Genomic DNA, 19,772 nt, shown 5'->3' on the forward strand with positions numbered 1-19,772 from the left:
AAGACTTAATTATAAAAGTACAGTAGTAATGAAGACAGTATGGTCTTAGCAAAAAAAGATAGCACATATCGACCAATGGAACAGATTAGAGAGTCCAGAAATAGACCCACACATATATGGCCAGTAGATTATTGACAAAGGTACAAAGGCAACTCGGTGGAGAAAGAATGGTCTTTTCAAGAAAACATGCTGTACAAGTGCCAAAAAAAATTAACTTTGAACTATACCACACACTTGAGATAAAAATTTACTGATAGACATAACATAAAAGGTAAAACTATAAAACTTAGAGAGAAAATGCAGGAGAAAATCTTTGAGATCTTAGATGAGGCGAAGAGTTCTTAGCTATGAAATTTAAAACATCATTCAGAAAAGAAGAAGGTAAATTGGTCTTCATCAAACTGTAAAACTTCTGCGTCGTGAAATGCACTGTTAAGAGACTGAAACGACAAGCCATCCACTGGAAGGAATATTTGTGGATCAGATATCTGACAAAAGACTTGTGTCCAGAATATTTGAAGAATTCTCAAAACAACAAGAAAACAACCAAACATAAAACTGAACAAACAATATGAACAGACACTGCACAATAAAATATCACTATGCATCTTTTAGAATAGCTAAAAAAATTTTTAAAACAGTACAGTTGCTAGCAAGGATGCAGAGCATCTAGTGGAAATGCAAAATAATAGTCATTTTGGAAATGGTTTGACAGTTTCTTACAAAGTTGTACATATAAGTGCCATACGACCCAGCAATCCCATTCCTAGCCGTTTACTCACATAAAATGAAAACCTAAGTTCACACACATTCATAACAACTTTATTTGTATCACCAAAAATTAGAAATTAACATCCCTCAACAAACTATGGTGCATTCATATAATGGGATATCACAGTCACAATAAAGAGGGACAAACTGTTGCTGTATGTAACAACATGGATGAATCTCAAATGCATTATGCTACATGAAAGATGCCAGATACAATACAAAAGGCAAGATACTATATGATCCCATCTATATGACCATCTGTAAAAGACAAAACAGTAGAGACAGAGAACAAATCAAAGGTATCCAAGGCTTAAAGGTTGGGGGCAGGATTTGACTATAAAGGGATAGCACAGGACAATTTAGGGAGGGAGGCAGTGATAGAACTGCTCTGTAAATGCTGACTGTACTGGTGGTTTTAAGATTCTATATATACATTTGGTAGGCCAGGCACGGTGGCTCACACCGTGATCCCAGCACTTTGGGAGGCTGAGGCAGGCGGATCACTTGAGGTCAGAAGTTCAGGACCAGCCTAGCAACATGGTGAAGCCCTGTCTTTACTAAAAATACAAAAATTAGCCAGGTATGGTCATGCACCTGTAGTCCCAGCTACTCGGGAGGCTGAGGCAGGAGAATCGCTTGAACCTGGGAAGCAGAGGTTGCAGTAAGCCGAGATCACACCACTGCACTCCAGCCTGGGTGACACAGCAAGACTCCATCTCAAAAAAAAAAAGATTCTATACATTTGGTAAATAAAATTACTACCAAAAGAGTGAATTTTACTGTATTTCATAATTCTGTTCTCATTTCTACAAATGAAATGCCAATTGGGATTTCAATCGTATTGTATTTATAAATAAATTTGGGAGGACATGACATCTTAACAATATTGAGTCTTCCAATTCATGAATATCTTCCCAATTATTTAGGTCTTCTTTAATTCTTCTTATAGCAGTGTTTTGTAGTTTTTGATATATAGGTCTTGCACTCTTGGTCAGATTTATTCCTATTTCATATGTTTGATGTTTTTGTAAATTTTATTTTTAAAATTTTGATTTCCAGTTGTTCGTTGTTAGTATATGGTAATAAAATTTTCGTATGTCAGTCTTGTATCCTGCATTCTTGCCAAAGTCACTTTAAGTTATTTTGCGTGAATGACTTAAAATTTTCAACAAATGATCACATCTGTAAATAAAAATAGCTTTATTTCTTACTTTCCAATCTATATGCTATTTTGTTTTTCTTGTTTCATTGTCTAGCTAGAACTTGCAGTGTAATGAGATGAGGATGAACATATTTGTTTTGTTCCCAATATTAGAGGAAAGCACTCAGTCTTTCACTATTGAATATGTCGGGTGTAGGTTTTTCATAGATTCCCTTTATTAAAGAAAGGAAAAGAAATTATCTTCTAGTTTGTTGAGTTTTTACCATAAATAGATATTGGATTATTTTTACTTTTTTATTTTTAAACCCCAAATATGAGCCATAGATTTTTTTTTCAATCACTTTCTTTTGCATCTGTTGAAATCGTTTTTTTTTAAACTCTGATTTATATGGTGAATTCATTTGCTTCAGTTTCAAATGTTAAACTAACATATTTGAGGTAAACCTAATTTAGTCATTATGTATTATCCTTTAGATATATTGTTAGATTCAATTTACTGAAATTTGGTAAGGAGTGTTTCACATCTATATTCATGAGGGGTATTGATGAATAGTTTTTTAATAATGTCTTTTTCTGGTTTTGGTATTGGGATAATGCTGGCCTTGGGGAATGAGGTGGAGGTGTTCGCTCTTCAATTTTCTGCAAAAATTTGTGAAGAATTAATTATTTTTTTCTTCAATTTTGATGGAATGCTACCAGTTGGAATCATCTGGATACGATGACTGTTTTGTGGAAAGGTGTTTAACTACAAATTCAGATTTTTTAATAGAAATAGGACTACTCAGGTTATCTGTTTCTTGTGTGAGCTTTGGTATTATGTGTCTTTCAAGGAATTTGCTCATTTCATCTAAGTTTTCAAATTTATTAACATAAAACCGTTCATAATTTCTTATTCCTTTTTCAAGTCTGTAGTATCCTTTGCAATATCCCCTCTCTTGTTCTTTATATTGGTAATTCCTTTTTTTTTTTTTTTTCTTGGAGACAGAGTCTCGCTCTGTCACCCAGGCTGGAGTGCAGTGGCCAATCTCGGCTCACTGCAACCTCTGCCTCCCGGGTTCAAGCCTTTCTCCTGCCTCCACCTCCCAAGTAGCTGGGATTACAGGCACGTGTCACCACACCCTGCTAATTTTTGTATTTTTAGTAGATATGGGGTTTCACCATGTTGGCCAGGCTGGGCTCAAACTCCTGACCTCAGCTGATCTGCCCACCTCGGCCTCCCAAAGTGCTGGGATTACAGACATGAGCCACTGTGCCTGGCTGGTAATTCCTTTTTTCCTGTTCAGTCTGACCAGAGGTTTAGCAAAGAATCAGTTTTTGGTTTCATTGCCAAAGAATCAGTTTTAGGTTTCATTGATTTTCCCACTTATTATTATTATTATATATATATTTTAAGACAGAGTCTCACTCTGTTGCCCAGGCTGGAGTGCAGTGGTGTGATCTTGGCTCACTGCAGCCTCCACCTCCTGGGTTCAGTCTATTCTCGTGCCTCAGCCTCCCGAGTAGCTGGAATTACAGGTGCCCACCACCATGCCTGGTTACTTTCTTTTTTTTTTTTTTTTTTTTTTTGAGACAGTCTCTCGCTCTGTCGCCCAGGCTGGAGTGCAGTGGTGTGATCTCGGCTCACTGCAAGCTCCGTCTTCCGGGTTCACGCCATTCTCCTGCCTCAGCCTCCCGAATAGCTGGGATTATAGGCGCCTGCCACCATGCCAGGCTAATTTTTGTATTTTTAGTAGAGACGGGGTTTCACCATGTTGGCCAAGCTGGTCTTGAACTCCGAACCTAGTGATCCACCCACCTTGGCCTCCCACAGTGCTGGGATTACAGGCATGAGCCACCATGCCTGGCCAACTTTTTGTATTTTTAATAGAGACGGGGTTTTGCCATGTTGGCCAGGTTGACCTCAAACTCTTGACCTCAAGGGATCCACCTGCCTCGGCCTCCCAAAGTGCTGGGATTACAGGCATGAGCCACCGCACCCAGCCTGTTCTCTATTTCAGAGTTTAGCCAACTGTTTCTTTAAGAGGCAAGGTATATATTTTAATTTTTGCAGGCTCTGGTCTCTAGCAACTACTCCTCTGTGCTGTTCTAGCCTGGAAGCAACTATAGACAATACATAAGCAAGTAGATATGGCTGTCTTCCAATAAAAATTACCAAAAGAGACAGCAGACTGGATTTGGCCCAAACCATAATTTACCAGTCTCTGCTCTATTTCCTTGATTTCCAATTGTTCATATTAGTATATACACTAATATGCATACATTAATGGTGTGGGGGTGTGTGTGTGTGTGTGTAGTTTTTATCTGTTCCTTAGCTCACATATTCAATGAGTTGGCCCAATAATTGATTTCTTTTTTTTTTTTTTTTTTTTTTTTTTTTGATAGTCTCACTCTGTTGCCAGGCTGGAGTGCAGTGACGCGATATCGGCTCACTGCAACCTTTGGCTCCCAGGTTTAATAGATTCTCCTGCCTCAGCCTCCTGAGTAGCTGGGACTACAGGCATGCGCCACCACACCCAGCTAGTTTTTGTACTTTTAGTAGAGATGGGGTTTCACCATATTGGCCAGGATGGTCTCAATCTCTTGACCTCGTAATCCACCCGCTTTGGTCTCCCAGAGTGCTGGGGTTACAGGTGTGAGCCACCGCCCCGGCCTAATTGATTTCTTTAAGATTTGATTGCTTGTCTCCATAGGAATATTTACAGAGGGGTTTTATGAGCTTCAAAACAGAACTGTACCTCACTTTTTCATGCTGTTCAAGCCTGGGGATGCATGGGCGTATTCTAACACTACAAAAAGGGGAATTACTCACCTGTCTTGCTGACCTGGTCTATTCTGAGGGATCTTCCCTGGAATTCCCCTTTATATTCTGTTTTAGTGGGTAAGAGGGGGTAGCTGTTTTCTAGGAGAGTCTAAAAGTGTTTACCATTTCTCTTCCCCCCATGAATACCTTGGTTATGAAGCCTTATTAAAATTCTTATTCATAATAAGGATCATTTCCATTCCTTCCTCTTAAGCTGCTCTGGCCAACCCATAGGATTGAGTCTTCTTGGTAAGAAATGGTGGGGAGATGGAGAACAAGAGAGTAATAAGCTATGATTCTTCCATGTGCTGCCCCCGCTCCTACTTCTCAGCCAGGTTTTACCTGTGTTCCCTAGATTGGCCTCACCGTCCGCATTTTGGTTTTGTCTTAGTAAAGCCTGGCAGAGACTGGTTGGTGAGGATTGGATCACTACCACTGATGAATATCATTTTGCTGGCTTCCTCTTGGAAGGTGGGGTTGTTGTAAAGCTTGCTAAGGCTTTCTGTAATCACTTTAAGGAATTCGAGCAGAACTAGAAGGAATGTGGTGTTGTGAGTCTGGTGTTGCCACATTTGGATTGCATGTCAAGACAAGTGATGGAGAGGGAGAGAGAAAAGAATACTTGTAGGCTGGGCATGGTGGCTCATGCCTGTAATCCCAGCACTTTGGGAGGCCAGGGCGGGTGGATCATGAGGTCAGGAGTTCGAGACCAGCCTGGCCAACATGGTGAAATCCCGTCTCTACTAAAAATACAAAAAATAGCTGGGCGTGTGGCACACACTTGTAATCCCAGTTACTTGGGAGACTAAGGCAGGGAGCATTGCTTGAACCCAGGAGGCAGAGGTTGCGGTGAGCCCAGATGCACTCTAGCCTGGTGACAGAGTGAGACTCCATCTCAAAAAAAAAAAAAAAAAAAAAAAAAAAAAAAAAAGAACACTCATTGTATTTAATTACCTTATCCTGTAGGCTCAGGTGGGGCTAGAATGTGGGGAAAGCAACGATAATTCACTTGGTTCTGATGTCATCTTGAACTTGGACTCCTAAAACATTGACTGTCAACTCTTCCCCAAACTAATTACTCCTGTTAATTACACTTGGCATGCTCATGTCTGCCCCTTCATAAGATCTTTTCCACAAGAGACTAACCAAAAAGAGTGCAGATTCATTATTATTGATTTCCTTAGAGTATTGTTCCTACCAAGAAATTTAAGACAGGTTCACCATGTACCAGTGCTTATATACCAGATCACCAGAAATCTGACACCTTCTCCAGATCAGATCATGTCTGTCCCACTTCTTGGGCACATAAAGGCCTCCTCAACATGATCTAACTGCCCTGGAATAAATAGTTCCCCAGTGTTTGCTTAGCTATTGGACTATACAATTTATGTTTCATGTCTACTGTGTCTCAGAGGCAGCCTTTTCTGGTTTCACACCTCAGGAGTTACTCCCTAATAATCTAGTTACAGCAGTGTGTTAATCTAGGAGAAATAAAACCACGCACGCTTTAGGATATTTTGGGGCTTGGGCCACTGCAAGAAAACAATCTCCTCAATTAGCTTAATTAGCTTGTCTTGCAAAGAAAAAGTTTAAAATTGGAGAAAATTATGTGAATCTGTATCCCAGCTTCACCTCTCATTCCTTTGAGGTATTCCTGACTGGGTTCCAGGACTGTGTCACTTCCTCCGGGAAGTTTTCCCTAACCCTTGCAGTATCTAACAAGTGCTCTTTCTTCATGCCTTCTCTATTCTCTGTTTACTTCAATCACAGTGAAATGTAATTGTTTGTGTGACAGCTTCAAAGTCAGGGAGTGTGTTTTTTTTTTCCTGCCTCATCCTGATGCCCTGCAGAGGGCATACCCATAATAGTTACTTAGTAAATGGTTTGTTGAATTGCTAAACTTGGCACTGTTGGTATCCCTATCATAGTCCTTTCACCATTATGTTAATTTTTGCCTCCTGCTGGTCTGGCTTTGAGAATGGAACAGCTGACAAGAACAGCTTTTCCTTTGAGAAGACTGCAGTCACCAGTGCAGTGGTTGTCCTCAAGGTGTACTGTCCTGCCAGCTGGCACAGGCTTCCTCCAGTCTTCACATTAGACCAGCCTGGACTAAGTTGCTTCATACATTTTACTTCTTTTCTCTTCCCCTAACAGGGTTCAAAAAAGTTAAAAGGTCCTAAGTGCACATGGCTGGTGTAGCTGGTGGACAGGGTCTAGGCCTTCACCCAGAAGGTCATGAGCTTAGGAGCAAGCAGCAGGTGGAGGCCTAGGAAAGGGAGGCTTCCCTGGGAGGGGAGTTGCAACACCTACAGAGCTTCCACCAAAGAGACTACATTGTTGAAGGAACATTGTGGTTTGTCACAAGGGCTTCTCTTAGAAATGAGATTTTCAAGAAAAATAATAAGTTACATTTTCTCTTTGATTTGATAGTATGACCTATACAAAATAGCTGCCTTTGACCAGCTATGGCTTCCCATAGCTCAGGAAGAAACCACCAAAGTGTTGGGGTTCTCTTTTGCCTAAGGTGGATTTTGTTTGGGTGTGGTTACCGTTACTAGCAATGATGTCAGCAGATGAGAAATCAGGGCATTGAGAGTGGAACCTGTGAGAATCCATGTACCTTCAAGTGAAAAATTGCCCAAGCTCTTGAGACAGCTTGACTCTGGGACTTCAGAGCTTTCCTGACTGTTGGCCCTTTGTTCTTTTCCAGACACTGTGCATCTTAGCCAACATAGCGGATGGGACAACAGCAAAAGATCTTATTATGACCAATGATGATATCCTACAGAAAATCAAGTATTACATGGTGAGCCCTTGTCCCCTTTCACCGTAGGATTAGAATGCAGGGACTGTTGCGTTTTTAACTCAAAATAAATTGTGCAGAGATTTTAAAAGAGGAAAAGAATAGATTACTCCGTGACTCCTCAGATTCAAAGAACTCTCTTCCATCCTGAAGAAAAAGAAAAAACACCAACTCCTTGAAGCTTGTACCACTTGGTAATATTATTACCTGCCAGTCCACTCCCTGCCCTTGTCATCTACTGGTTGCCTCCCTCTTACTGAGTGAAGACCCGGGCTCTTGGCTTTCTCTCATTGGCTTCCAGTTCCTGTCTTCCATCTCAAGGCTTCAGTCCCATGGTGGATGAACCCTCTAGCCCCCTGGCACCATAGTTCCTTTACCTGTTTGCTTCTAAACAATCTGCTACCTACTGCCATGGCCATACCCTGCATCTGATCATCACCAGAGACTGCCCATTGCCAAAATGTAGGTATCAAAAAGCCCTCCACTTCTCATTCTGTCAACATCTCCTGACAAAATTCTAATCATGGAGGAAGCCTCCCCTTGTCACACCAATCTGTCTTCTCTATCCCTGCCATGTCAGAGTTAACAACTGCAGAGAAAGGCACAGAACCCCACATGGGCACAGCTCCTCCTGGTATCCTTCAGTGATTCTCTAGTGAAGCTGGCACCCTCATTCTCCATGAGAATATATTCTTACCTGCCCCTCATTCTTTAGACCTCACCTCTTCCCTCCCCCATTACAGTTAGTGATGACCTCAGCTTTTTGTCTTATTAAGAGAAGAGAAACTAAAATCCTTCAATGGCTCCTTGTTATACCTTGAATAAAGTTCATATGCCCTTATGATGGCCTGTCAAGTCCTACGTGACCTAACCCATTCATATCCCCCAACTTATCTTATTCCTCTCTTCCTTTGTTCACTACACTGGCCACTTGAAGTTTCTCAAAAAGGCCACGTTCTTTCCTTCCTTGGGACCTTCACACATACTGGCTTCTCTGCCTGGAACACTTTTCTTCTCTCTGTTTCACCCTTCAAATCTCAGCTGAACTTATACTTTCTTACTGGACTCTTGCCCTCATAGATTATTCCTCATTACTGCATTTTGTTCACTTCCTTCAGAGCACTTAGCTCAGTTTTAGTGATATATGTTTGTGTGCCTACTGGGTGTCTTTACCACAGTGTAAGTTCCATGAGGGCAGGGACCATGTCGGCTTTGCGCACAATTGTATATCCACCATGGTGTCTGGCCCTTAGCATATGCTTGGTAAATACTTGTTGAATGAAAACCTTACCACTTCAACCAGGGATTCCCTTATCTTTCCAATACTAATCCACACTGTATCCATAATCACTTAAAAAGTTTTCCTTAACTTCTCATACCCATTGAGACATACCCATTTCTCTGTTATTCAAAGACAAAGCCAAACTTCTTTTTATTTTGAGACAGGTTCTCACTCTGTCACCCAGACTGGAGTGCAGTGACGCGATCTTGGCTCACCACAACTTCCACCTGTAGGTTCAAGCGATTCTCCTGCCTCAGCCTCCTGAGTAGCTGGGATTACAGGCGCGGCACTATTGCCCGGCTAATTTTTGTATTTTTAGAAGAGATGGGGTTTCACCATGTTGGCCAGGCTGGTCTCAAACTCCTGATCTCAAATGATCCACCTGCCTCGGCCTCCCAAAGTGCTGGGATTACAGGCATGAGCCACTGTGCCCAGCCTTCAAAGCCAGACTTCTTAAAAGCATCTTTTCTGTACATACTGCCTCCTTCTTTACCTCTAAAGTCATTCTTTAACCTGCTCTGTTTCACCTCTACCCCCATCATTCAACTGAAACTTAGGGCCACCAATGACTTCCATGATGCCAAATCCAAAGGATCCTTTTCTCTTTTCATCTTACCCCACTTACAGCAGACTTCAACCCAGCTGACTATTTCCTCCTCCTGGAAATATCCTTTTCTCTTGGCTTGCGTGACACCATACCTCCCTACTTATCTCTGGACCTTTTTCTCTTCTCTCCTACACGTGCTCTCCTGAGATCAGCAGATCACAACCTTCATTGTACAATAGGACCTCGTAGGGAGCTTTCAAAGATTACTGCTTTGTCTCCTCCCTCCCAAGATTCTTATTTAATAGATCTAGGGTTATAGTCTGGGCATCAGGATTTTTTTTTAAGATCACTGGGTGGTTCTTACGTACAGACAGAGTTGAGAACCATTGCCTTAGGAGAATCTCATCCACCCCCATAGCTTATACTGTCATCACTGTGCTGACAATACACTGTAATTTCCAAATGTGTTTCCCAGCCTAGACCTCTCTTCCAAACTCTGGACTTATATATCCTCCTGCCCTTTCAGCATCTCCATGTGGCTGTCTGATAGCATCTTGGAATCTATCTTGATTTCTCCAGCTCTGTCCCCTCATTCACTCAATTTATCAACAAGTCCTATCTGCCCTTCATCCAAAACTGATCTTGAATCCAATTACTCCTTTTCATCACCACTGCCCCCACCCTAGTCAGTCCAAGTCACAGCACCTTATGCCTGATTAACTATATAACAGTATCCTCCTTGACACTTCCTCACTGTCACTCCAATCCCTTCAGCCCAAGTGGTCTTCTAAAAATGTAAATCAGATCTTGTCCCTCCACTGTTTAAATCTTTCAGGGGTTTCCTCTCAACACAGAATGAAATCCAGAGTCCTTACTGTGGCCTACAAGTTCGCACAATTTGGCTACACCTACTTCTCTGAACAGACAGCTCCTTCTTACTTCAGACCTTTTCAGGAACTTTTTCTCCTGCTTGGAATTTCAAGCCCCTTGCTCTTTGCACATCTGGCACCTTCCTATTCTTTAAGTCTCTGTTTAAGTATTGCCACCCTCAAAGAGATCTGTTTTGTGCATTCCACCTAAATTAAGTTCCCACCCCTCCACCCTCCAATTTTCTCTATCCTCATAGTAATAATTTGTGTCCTCAAAAAATATTGAATGAATGATGAATAAACTTATGCATAGTAAATGCATATTTGTTATAGTATATACAAGCTCATTTATTCAACAAATATTGATTGATTGTCTGAGGCTGGGAGCAGATAAGTTTTATTCTGTTTTGTCTTAAGGGAGCCCAAACTGGACATCTCCTTAAAAGTGTTGGCAGTTAGAAGAAGAAAGAATCACTAGCCATAGAATTCTACTGGAGGAAGCCACATCCATTTCTTTGTCTCTGCTTAGTTGAAATATAGTCCTACATGAGAAGATAAGTCTGTCTTAGCCTTGAAAAAACCATTGAGCATATTTTGCCATTGATACTCCCTCAGATGTGCATAAATTATTTAAACATACTAGAAATTTTTTTTATTGACCAATAGGACAATCATCTATAAAGTTTATTTTATTATTGAGTCCTTTTTCATTCAGGTGAAAACACCCTATCCAAAGCAACTAGAAATGGTTGTACTTTCAGTACATAAAGGAAAATAAATAAGAATTGTATTTAGAAGAATAGGAGGCTCATCAGTGATAGTAAAGACATTTGAGAAATCAACTAGCGATTTCATCAAGTTTTGGGGGATATTCCTTTAGAAATAGGAGTAATTTAATTATTCCAGAAGCTGAAGGTATTATATAATGCTTCTTGTTTTCAGCAAGTTGTGTCAGAGGAGTAAACCATTTATAGATTGTGTGTGTGTGAAAGTCTAGGTGTTACAGAACTTCCTGACCATATATTCACTTTCTTCCCCAAAGGAATTATTGGGCCATTTGAATAAGATAACCAGTAGCTTAAGAGATAAATACCAAATGCACATCCACCCAGTGTATGTTGGCTGTTGGTGACCTGGAAACATAGCCTAAGTCAAAAGCATAGAATTGTCATATGACAGTGTTTCCTCATGCATGGATTGAATCATAAATTGCAAACTGTACCCATAGCCCTAGAGGTGTTTTGTTTGTCCAGCCAGATGGTTTTTTAAATTTGAATTTGAATGTCTTTTGGCAAGGCTTGTACTCCTCAATTTGCCAGATTCTCCACTGTCCCTTGTTATCTTTAGCCCAACCCTTTTACTCATTAGTGTTAACTTCATGGCCCCTCAAGACATTTGACTTTGAGGACTCTTCTTCAGACTTTTTTTTTTTTTTTTTTTTTTTTTGAGACGGAGTCTCGCTCTGTCACCCAGGCTGAGTGCAATGGCGCGATCTCGGCTCACTGCAACCTCTGCCTCCCAGGTTCAAGCGATTCTCCTGCCTCAGCCTCCCTAGTAGCTGAGATTACAGGCGCCCGCCACTACACCCGGCAAATTTTTGTATTTTTAGTAGAGACGGGGTTTCACTGTGTTAATCATCCTAGTCTCGAACACCTGACCTCAAACTTCCACCTGCCTTGGTCTCCCAAAGTGCTGGGATTACAGGCATGAGCCACCTCACCTGGCCCTGCTTCAGACTTTTAGGTTATAGGAATTGCCTATGGTAGGTCCCCCCAAAAAAAGATCTAAAATGAGATTACCACCATTTTGATTTTTTTTTCTTTTTTTGTATTAATAGGGCCATTCACATGTTAAACTGCAGCTTGCAGCCATGTTTTGTATATCAAACCTCATATGGAATGAAGAGGAAGGTAAGAGATTGGTGAGATTTGTTTTGAAAAAAATTATGGGAAGAGTGTCTTGCACAGGGAAGCTAGCAGGTGCCCCTGAGTTCCTGGGCAGAGGCTCTGTTCTTGGACCGTCTGGCCCAAGCACCCTCCAGAGTTGCCCTGGTATGAGAATCAGTGGAACTAGCCCAAGTCAGCTGGGCAGTCAACACTGAGTGCCCCGTTGGAGCCAACTCTATACCAGATTCAAGGAGGGAGAGTGAGAAGTAAGTGACAGTCCCCGCCAGGAGAGAGCTGATGAGGAGGATGGTGAGATGCACTTGAAGAAGGTGAGAGGAGAGAGTGGGTGGGAGGATGAGCCTTTCGTTTTGAGCAGAGGAAGCACATATGAGGACTACAGGCAGATAAGCATGATGGAGAAGAAGGTGCATTTGTGAGAAATGAGAAGTGCAATGTGACCAGTGAAGCAGCTAGTCTATAAGGAGGCCTGTATAGATCAGAGGTTCTTTACTTTGGCTGCATATTAGAATCACCTGGGAATTTTTACACCAGGCCAATTAAATCAGAATCTCTCGGGGTGGGCTCCAGGCATAAGTGGTTCTTAAAGCTCCCCAGATGATTCCAATATATAGCCAAGGTAGCAAATACAGGAGAGCAGTGGGTCTCAAGCCTGGGTTGGCTGTATTAGAATCACCTGGGGAAGTTTTTAAAGTGCAGATTTCTGGGCCCCATCCCTAGAAATTCTGATTCACTGAGTCTAGAGAGAGCCAGTGTATGAGTGGTCACTGTGGGCTCTTCAGTGGGGAAGACTCCAGGGGATTACTCAGCAGCAGCACCCAAAACAAAGTGCAAGAAGGGAAACTGGATTCTGCCCACAGACCTAGATACCAAGTACCACTTGTGTACTGGGGAGACAAAGCCACGCTCAAGGAGATGTTAGTCTAGTTGGAAGATAGAACAGAATGATATGAAATTGGAAGTGCCAGCTGGGCTGAGAGGCAACAAAAAGTGCTGGGAGGACAGAGGAGGGTAGAAGACAATAGAAAGGGGAAGATAAGACCTGTTTAGAGTAGTAAGAGCCTGGCCTGGTCTGGCCAGGGCCATGGGTATGTCCTGAAAGAAGTGGGGAAGCTGGGAGTCAGTGGCAGAGGGCCTTGTACCAGGCTGAAGAATCTCACCTTGACCCTGTAGTCCATGGAGAAATCAGTCCAACTGCAGAACCCAGGATAGACTGCAGGCAGGATGGTCAGGAGGCAGAGAGATGAGTTAGAAGACTGTCAGAGAGTCCAAGCATGAGCGGGTCCAACTACATTGGGAGAGGGTAGAGGACAAGGGGTACAGGAGGAGTAGGGAGTGAAGGACACTGGTAAGGCTCTAGATTGTTAATTGTACATCAAAGAGAGCATTTGCCTGGGTCATGTCCCAATAACCTGGCTTTAATCGTTTAGGTTCACAAGAACGCCAGGATAAATTACGAGACATGGGCATCGTAGATATTCTACACAAACTGAGTCAGTCACCAGATTCAAACCTTTGTGACAAGTGAGTATGAATGTGAAAAGGCCTTGCTTTGGGCTGTGTTGGATTCTTTCGTGAAAGAGTTTGAATTGCTTGGTAATTAATGGCCATACTTTTTAAAATCTTTTAGATTCTTAGATTTTCTTCATAATTTTCTATGAGCCACTGTACGACATTTCAGTGAGCTTTAAACTAATGATTACCAAATTATTAAAGACTCTCATCTTATTGTGAATTCACGTGAGTCTGGGCCATCTTAGTGGATTGGATCCAGAGGCCATTTGCGTACATTCGCCTGATCATTAGAATAGACATGCATGTGGCATTTTGGAAAGCAGAAAAACCAGTAATGCAAACATTCATTAGCTCAAAACCTCACTGAACACCCGTTTTGTGCCAGGCTGGCCCAGCTCCTGCAGATACAAAAGCTACCACTAAGGAATCACTGTCCTCAAAGAGCTCATCATTTCCTGGTAGAGTCAAGAGTTATAATCAGATACTCAGCTAACCTCAAAATAGCCATAAATGCTCTTCCTAGCTGTGTGTTCTCCCTTGTAACAGCCTTCACTTTCCATTTCACCTTTGTATAATAACAAATCAGGGAACATCAGTACTTTGAGTCTCTAGACGCTTGAGCATGGCTTAGAAGCCCTTCAGCCCTTAATGGTCTGGCTCTGCCTTTCTCATCTTCCCTGCACCCACCATGTACACCCCATATCGCAGCCATACCTGTCCGCTTACAGTAGCACACCTTCGTGCATTTACACATTCTGTTCCATCTACTTTGCTATCCCAGTCTCCTCTCCTCTGAGTCCCCATTCATTCATCAGATATCTCTTTTGAATACCTGCCTTCTGCCAGGCATTGTTTTAGGCACTGGAGATATAATGGTGAATAAAATTGATGAAGTCTTTGCCCTCGTGTAACTTACATTCTAGGATAGAAGATAGATGATAAGCAAATGAATACGTAACACAGTATCAGGTGATGAGAGGTACCATGAAGAAAAATAAAGCAAGGTGAAGGAATGGAGAATCAAGAAAATTTATTTTAGGTTAGCCAGTAAAGATCTCTCTGAGGATGACATGATCAGAGACCTGAATGAAATAAGGAAGATTTCATCTGGGCAAATGCTTAGAGGAAGAGTATTACAGACAGGGGTGATAGTGGGTTCAAAGGCCCTGAAGCAGGAGTGAACTTGGTATGTTCAAGGAACAGCAAGAAGAACAGAGGGCTAATGAAAAATATTGAGAGGGAGAATGCTAATAGGTGGAAGAATCCAGACCATGAAGAGCCTTGTAGGTAAGGTAAGGACTTTGGCTTTTATTCAGAGTTTAATAGGAAATCATTGGAGACTGTTAAGGAGAGGAGACATTATCTGATTTGAATTCCTTTTTTCCTTTTCCTTTTCCTTTCGAGATGGAGTTTCACTCTTGTTGCCCAGGCTGGAGTACAATGGCGTGATCTTGGCTCACTGAAACCTCTGCCTCCTGAGTTCAAGTGATTCTCCTGCCTCAGCCTCCCAGGTAGCTGGGATTACAGGCGCCTGCCACCACGTCCAGCTAATTTTTTTGTATTTTTAGTAGAGACAGGGTTTTACCATGTTGGCCAGGCTGGTCTCAAACTTCTGACCTCAGATCATCCACCCACCTCGGCTTCCCAAAGTGCTGGGATGACAGGCGTGAGCCACCACGCCGGGCCCTGATTTGAATTTTTAAAAGATCACTCTGGTGACTTACAGAGAACCATCTGTAGGAGGGCAAGAATGGAGGCACAGAGACCAGTTAAAGGCCATTGTAATAATGTCGGTAAGGGAGGGGGGGATTAGTATTGGAAGTATTGAGAAGTGGTTGGATTCAGGATTTAATCTGAAGATAAGCACCAACGGGACTTACTCACAGATTCAGTATAGGATGTTAAAGAGAGGAAAGGAAAATGTCTAGGGTTTTAGCCTGAGCAACTGGACAGAGGGTGTTGCCATATACCAAGATGGTGAGGAATATAGAAGTGGGTTGTGGTAGGGAGCATCAAGAGTTCTTGTTTGGGTATGCCAGCGTTAAGATGCATATTAGATACCCAAGGGACTTGGAAGAGCAGGGCTGTAAATCTGAATGGTATTTAAAGCCATGGAGCTGGATGAAGTCTCTTAGAGCAAGTAAAAAGAGAGAAAGGAGGACTAAGGACCAAGATCTAGAGTCCCTCCGGCATTTAGGCAGTGACGAGAAAGATGCAGCAAAGGAGCAGAAGGAACAGCTAGTGAGGCAGGCAGAGACTCAGGCGCATAAGGTGTCCAGAAAACAAAGGAAAAAGATGCCTGGACGGTGGCCGTTTATCCTTCAAAACTCATATCAGGTTGCTATGTCCTCCAAAAAGCCTTGCCTGACCCACTCTCCACCCTCCCCTCCAGGCTTTGCCAGGGATGCCTTTTGTGCTCCTGTAGCATCTGTAGAACACGTCACACTGTGTCTTGGCTGTCAGGTTGTCTGCTCCACTGAAGGGGAGAGGAACTTAACTAACTCCTCTGAAGTAAATGGCTCTTCCAGATTGTGAAGCACACAGGACAGGCTGGGCCTCTGCTTCCCCGAAGCTTACCATCCTGTAGGCTAAAGAAGAATAACTAGGCTGGGCGCAGTGGCTCACGCCTGTAATCCCAGCACTTTGGGAGGCCGAGGTAAGCGGATTATGAGGTCAGGAGTTCGAGACCAGCCTGGCCAACATAGTGAAACCCCGTCTCTACTAAACTCCAAAAATTAGCAGGGCATGGTAGTACGTGCCTGTAGTCCCAGCTACTCGGGAGGCTGAGGCAGGAGGATCACTTGAACCCAGGAGGCAGAGATCGTGGTGAGCCGAGATTGCACCAGTGCACTCCAGCCTAGGCAACAGAGCGAGACTGTCTCAAAAAAAAAAAAAAAAGAAAAGAAAAAGAGGAAGAAGAACTAAAAAACTGCAGCCCAAGGCTGCTGGTCAGATGAGTGTACCATCAAAGTCAAGTCCATCCACATGCTGAAGGCTGGATCTGAGCTTGTACCTTGAGGACCGGAACCTCCACCTCCACAGCTGCTGGCATAAACGGTGGGCTCTGTCAGCCCATCTTTTCTGCCTGAGAGCCAGGTTGTTCACTGGGGGTTTTATCTCATATTTATTCAGAAGTAAAAACAGATTTTACTTAAAATCATCTCAGGGATGACATAGGATGGTAAGATAGGCCTCACCAGCATCAAGTGGGATAGGTTTAGCCTGCTTGCTTAGACCACTCTGGTGCTGTTTTCACATAAGTTTTTAGCTCTTCTTAAACGTAAACCGTAAAATAATAGAATCAAGGTCTGAGCTACCCAACCTGAGTCCATCTAAGAAAGAGTGATCTTGCCTCCAAAACCATTCTTCTAAAAAGACTCCTTAGATAATGACAGTAGAAAGACAATAAAGGTACAGTCTCTGAGACCCAAAATAATCAAACCTAGCCAACCTCTGAATAAGATCCAGAAGGAGTTTGAATTTGGCAGATTTAAAGAGCAATACAGAATTTCAATCAAGACCCTCAGTAAAGTACAGTAAGGTCTATCACCTGAAGAATATATCTCTCAGGTTCCTTTTGTCGTTAAGACTTTGATCCTTTGACTTTCAGATGCTTACAGATGAGAAGCTATTGCTAACCAGCCCTCTCCACCCAGGCTTGGAGGGCTTCAGGGTTGCAGGGTCCCAGAGCTCCCGCCTCCATCAGAACTGCTCTTCTCAGCCTCTTTAAGTATTTGGGGAGTCAGGTGGATGGTCTGTGGCATCATTCATAAACTTGTTTCTGAAAATGTCCTTGTAGAACCCTACTTGCTCATAACTTGGAGATAATCTTTCTAGAGCTTTCTGTTCTGATGGATTGGACTATTCACAATATCATCTTTAGAGTCTTATATAATTGCAAGAATACACCTTAGTATACCACTTAAAAAACTGTTGTGTCCATTACTGCAGAAACTGCACTTGAATCCAGCTTATTGTATGCATAGTCTACTTGGTATTAGTTTGATCAGCTATTGTACCTGAACATTGTAGACTTTCTTTCCATAGCTTAGAAGAGACCATTGCTGAAACCTGACTTCCTAACTCCCACGATTACAGCCTCTTTAGAAACTTTACCATGTTTATGATAGGAATAGTAAAGGAGGCCTCCTTGGGCCCACCTCAAAGGAGGCCACTTTTACAAGGATCAGGATAGATTAAGTCACTGTTCACATTATTTTTTGGTTTGTTTTTGGGTTTTTTTGTTTGTTTTTTGTTCTTTTTTTTTTTTTGAGATGGAGTTTCACTCTTGTCGCACAGGCTGGAGTGCAATGGCACAATCTCAGCTCACTGCAACCTCCACCCACCAGGTTCAGGCCATTCTCCTGGCTCAGCCTCCGAAGTGGTTGGGATTACAGGTGCCTGCTACCACACTCGGCTAATTTTTGTATTTTTGGTAGAAACAGGGTTTCACCGTGTTGGCCAGGCTGGTCTTGAATTCCTGACCTCAGGTGATCCGCCCTCCTCAGCCTCCCAAAGTGCTGGAATTACAGGTGTGAGCCACAGCAACCGGCCTACATTCTATCTTTTCCTTTCCACCTGGCCACCTTCTTCCCCCATCACCGTAACAACACACATCTCACATTGATCAGTTATGGTGTCATCAGGTGTGATGAGAAGAACAAGATGAAATTGTAGCCTTCTTCCACGGTTCTGAGGCATGTGAAGCATAAGACAGCCTCATCCCATGGGCTCTTGGCCCCTTCCATGCACCTTCTAATCACCTCAACACCATTTCCTTGGTCAGTTTTCTTATTTGCTTCCCAGAACCCTAAGTGTTCTCCCTAGTGTTGTGCCTCACTGCATAAAACCTACATGGCAGTAAGAAAAAGTAAAGAATGTAAGACCTATCACAACTATATGCCAGTGACAAAAGAAAACATAGAATGTCAGCACATACCAGGGACTGTGGAATGTCACTGAGCTGCAGCAGGTTTAAGTGCAGGAACAGCCCTCTGAGAGAGCAACAGGAAGAAGAATATAGCCAGAGTAGATTTCAGGTGTCTACCCACTGCAGATCTCTTCCACTTAAGGTAGGTGCCCACCTGGGCTCACCCCAATTCCCTCTGGAGATTTACTTTTTTAGACTTCCCCAGCTATCATCATTGAATCATAGGGCTTTTTACCCCAATTACAATTCTGAGATGATGGCTAACAGGAATTTTGTGATTTCAGGGCAAAGATGGCACTGCAGCAGTACCTGGCATGATGGGAGTGCCCCTGGGCACCTGTGAGCATCCCACCTCCTTGTTTAAGGAAGTACAGGAACCAGCCTCATTTGATTCCTTCTATTTGCACAAGTCACCTTGGACTGCAGGGAGCTGTTTTGCAAAAGCAGTTTAGTAGGCTTAGATCTCAAATTCATCTTGAGAACATTTTTTTGAGGTAGTCATTTCCTCAGAAGACTCTTGTGTTTTGTTTTGGTTTTTTTTTTCTGAGCTACTCGGACTCTTTATTAGAACAATCAATCATTTTCCTTTGGACCTACAATTTTTGCCTATGCTGCAGCCACTTTGTGAGTGAGAATGAATATGTCTGTGTGAACACACAGGCATGCGTGTGTATGTGCACGTACATGGGCCAGAATGAATGGATGTGTGTGTGTGAGGGATACCTCAGATTTTTCTTTTCTTATTTTGTGTGAAAATCTCTTTTCTACAGATTTTCCAGGGTTTAAGCATTGCTTGCTGTATAAAAAACTTTACTGAATTATATACAGTTTGAATGAAATGTTATTTTAAAAACAAAACAATTGTTAAGTGTTCCATAAAGGTTATGTTGAATTTTGGTCAGATGAATATTTGTAAGTAAAAAATATATGCATTTCTGAACCTCAACTTACATAGATTTTCTTTATATAAAAAAAAAAGAAAAAAAAAGAAAAAGTTGGCTATAGTTGGCCTGATTAACAGGCACTATACATGGTGCTGTGCAAAATAGTAAGCTAGCATCTTACTGCCGTCAATATTAGCAGGTACAGAGCCTTTTTTCATCCTAATTCAGTAAGTTCTCAGGCTTCCAAGTCAAATGGAGGAGTAAAGTGAGGCAACAGATTCACCATAGGCTTTTTGAAGCATCAA

The 19,772-nt window shown here is 42.3% G+C and overlaps 2 protein-coding genes across 32 annotated transcripts in view; one reads left to right on the forward strand and one right to left on the reverse strand.

The window, feature by feature from the left end:
- ARMC8 (armadillo repeat containing 8) overlaps positions 1 to 19,529 on the forward strand; it is a 110,990-nt gene extending 91,461 nt beyond the window's left edge. For 15 of the 31 annotated variants that reach the window (XM_016942018.3, XM_016942015.4, XM_016942023.4 and 12 more), the window contains 4 exons: positions 7,444 to 7,539; positions 12,072 to 12,144; positions 13,569 to 13,662; positions 18,868 to 19,529. In XM_016942018.3, coding sequence (XP_016797507.1) covers positions 7,444 to 7,539; positions 12,072 to 12,144; positions 13,569 to 13,662; positions 18,868 to 18,901 — 297 coding nt within the window. In that variant the 3' untranslated portion in view covers positions 18,902 to 19,529. Of the gene's footprint in view, positions 1 to 7,443; positions 7,540 to 10,651; positions 12,145 to 13,568; positions 13,663 to 15,057; positions 15,165 to 18,867 lie in introns of all 31 variants that reach the window. The other 16 variants (XM_054681084.2, XM_054681086.2, XM_054681085.2 and 13 more) reach the window with 3 other exon arrangements.
- The window catches only part of NME9 (NME/NM23 family member 9), a 54,434-nt gene continuing 36,043 nt past the window's right edge, over positions 1,382 to 19,772 (reverse strand). Inside the window, exon 12 of the mRNA XM_063807225.1 lies at positions 1,382 to 1,487. Within this exon, the coding sequence (XP_063663295.1) occupies positions 1,444 to 1,487 (44 nt within the window). The 3' untranslated portion in view covers positions 1,382 to 1,443. The remainder of the gene's footprint in view (positions 1,488 to 19,772) is intronic.

The sequence above is a fragment of the Pan troglodytes genome, chromosome 2, assembly GCF_028858775.2.
Source record: "Pan troglodytes isolate AG18354 chromosome 2, NHGRI_mPanTro3-v2.0_pri, whole genome shotgun sequence".
Lineage (NCBI taxonomy): Eukaryota > Metazoa > Chordata > Mammalia > Primates > Hominidae > Pan > Pan troglodytes.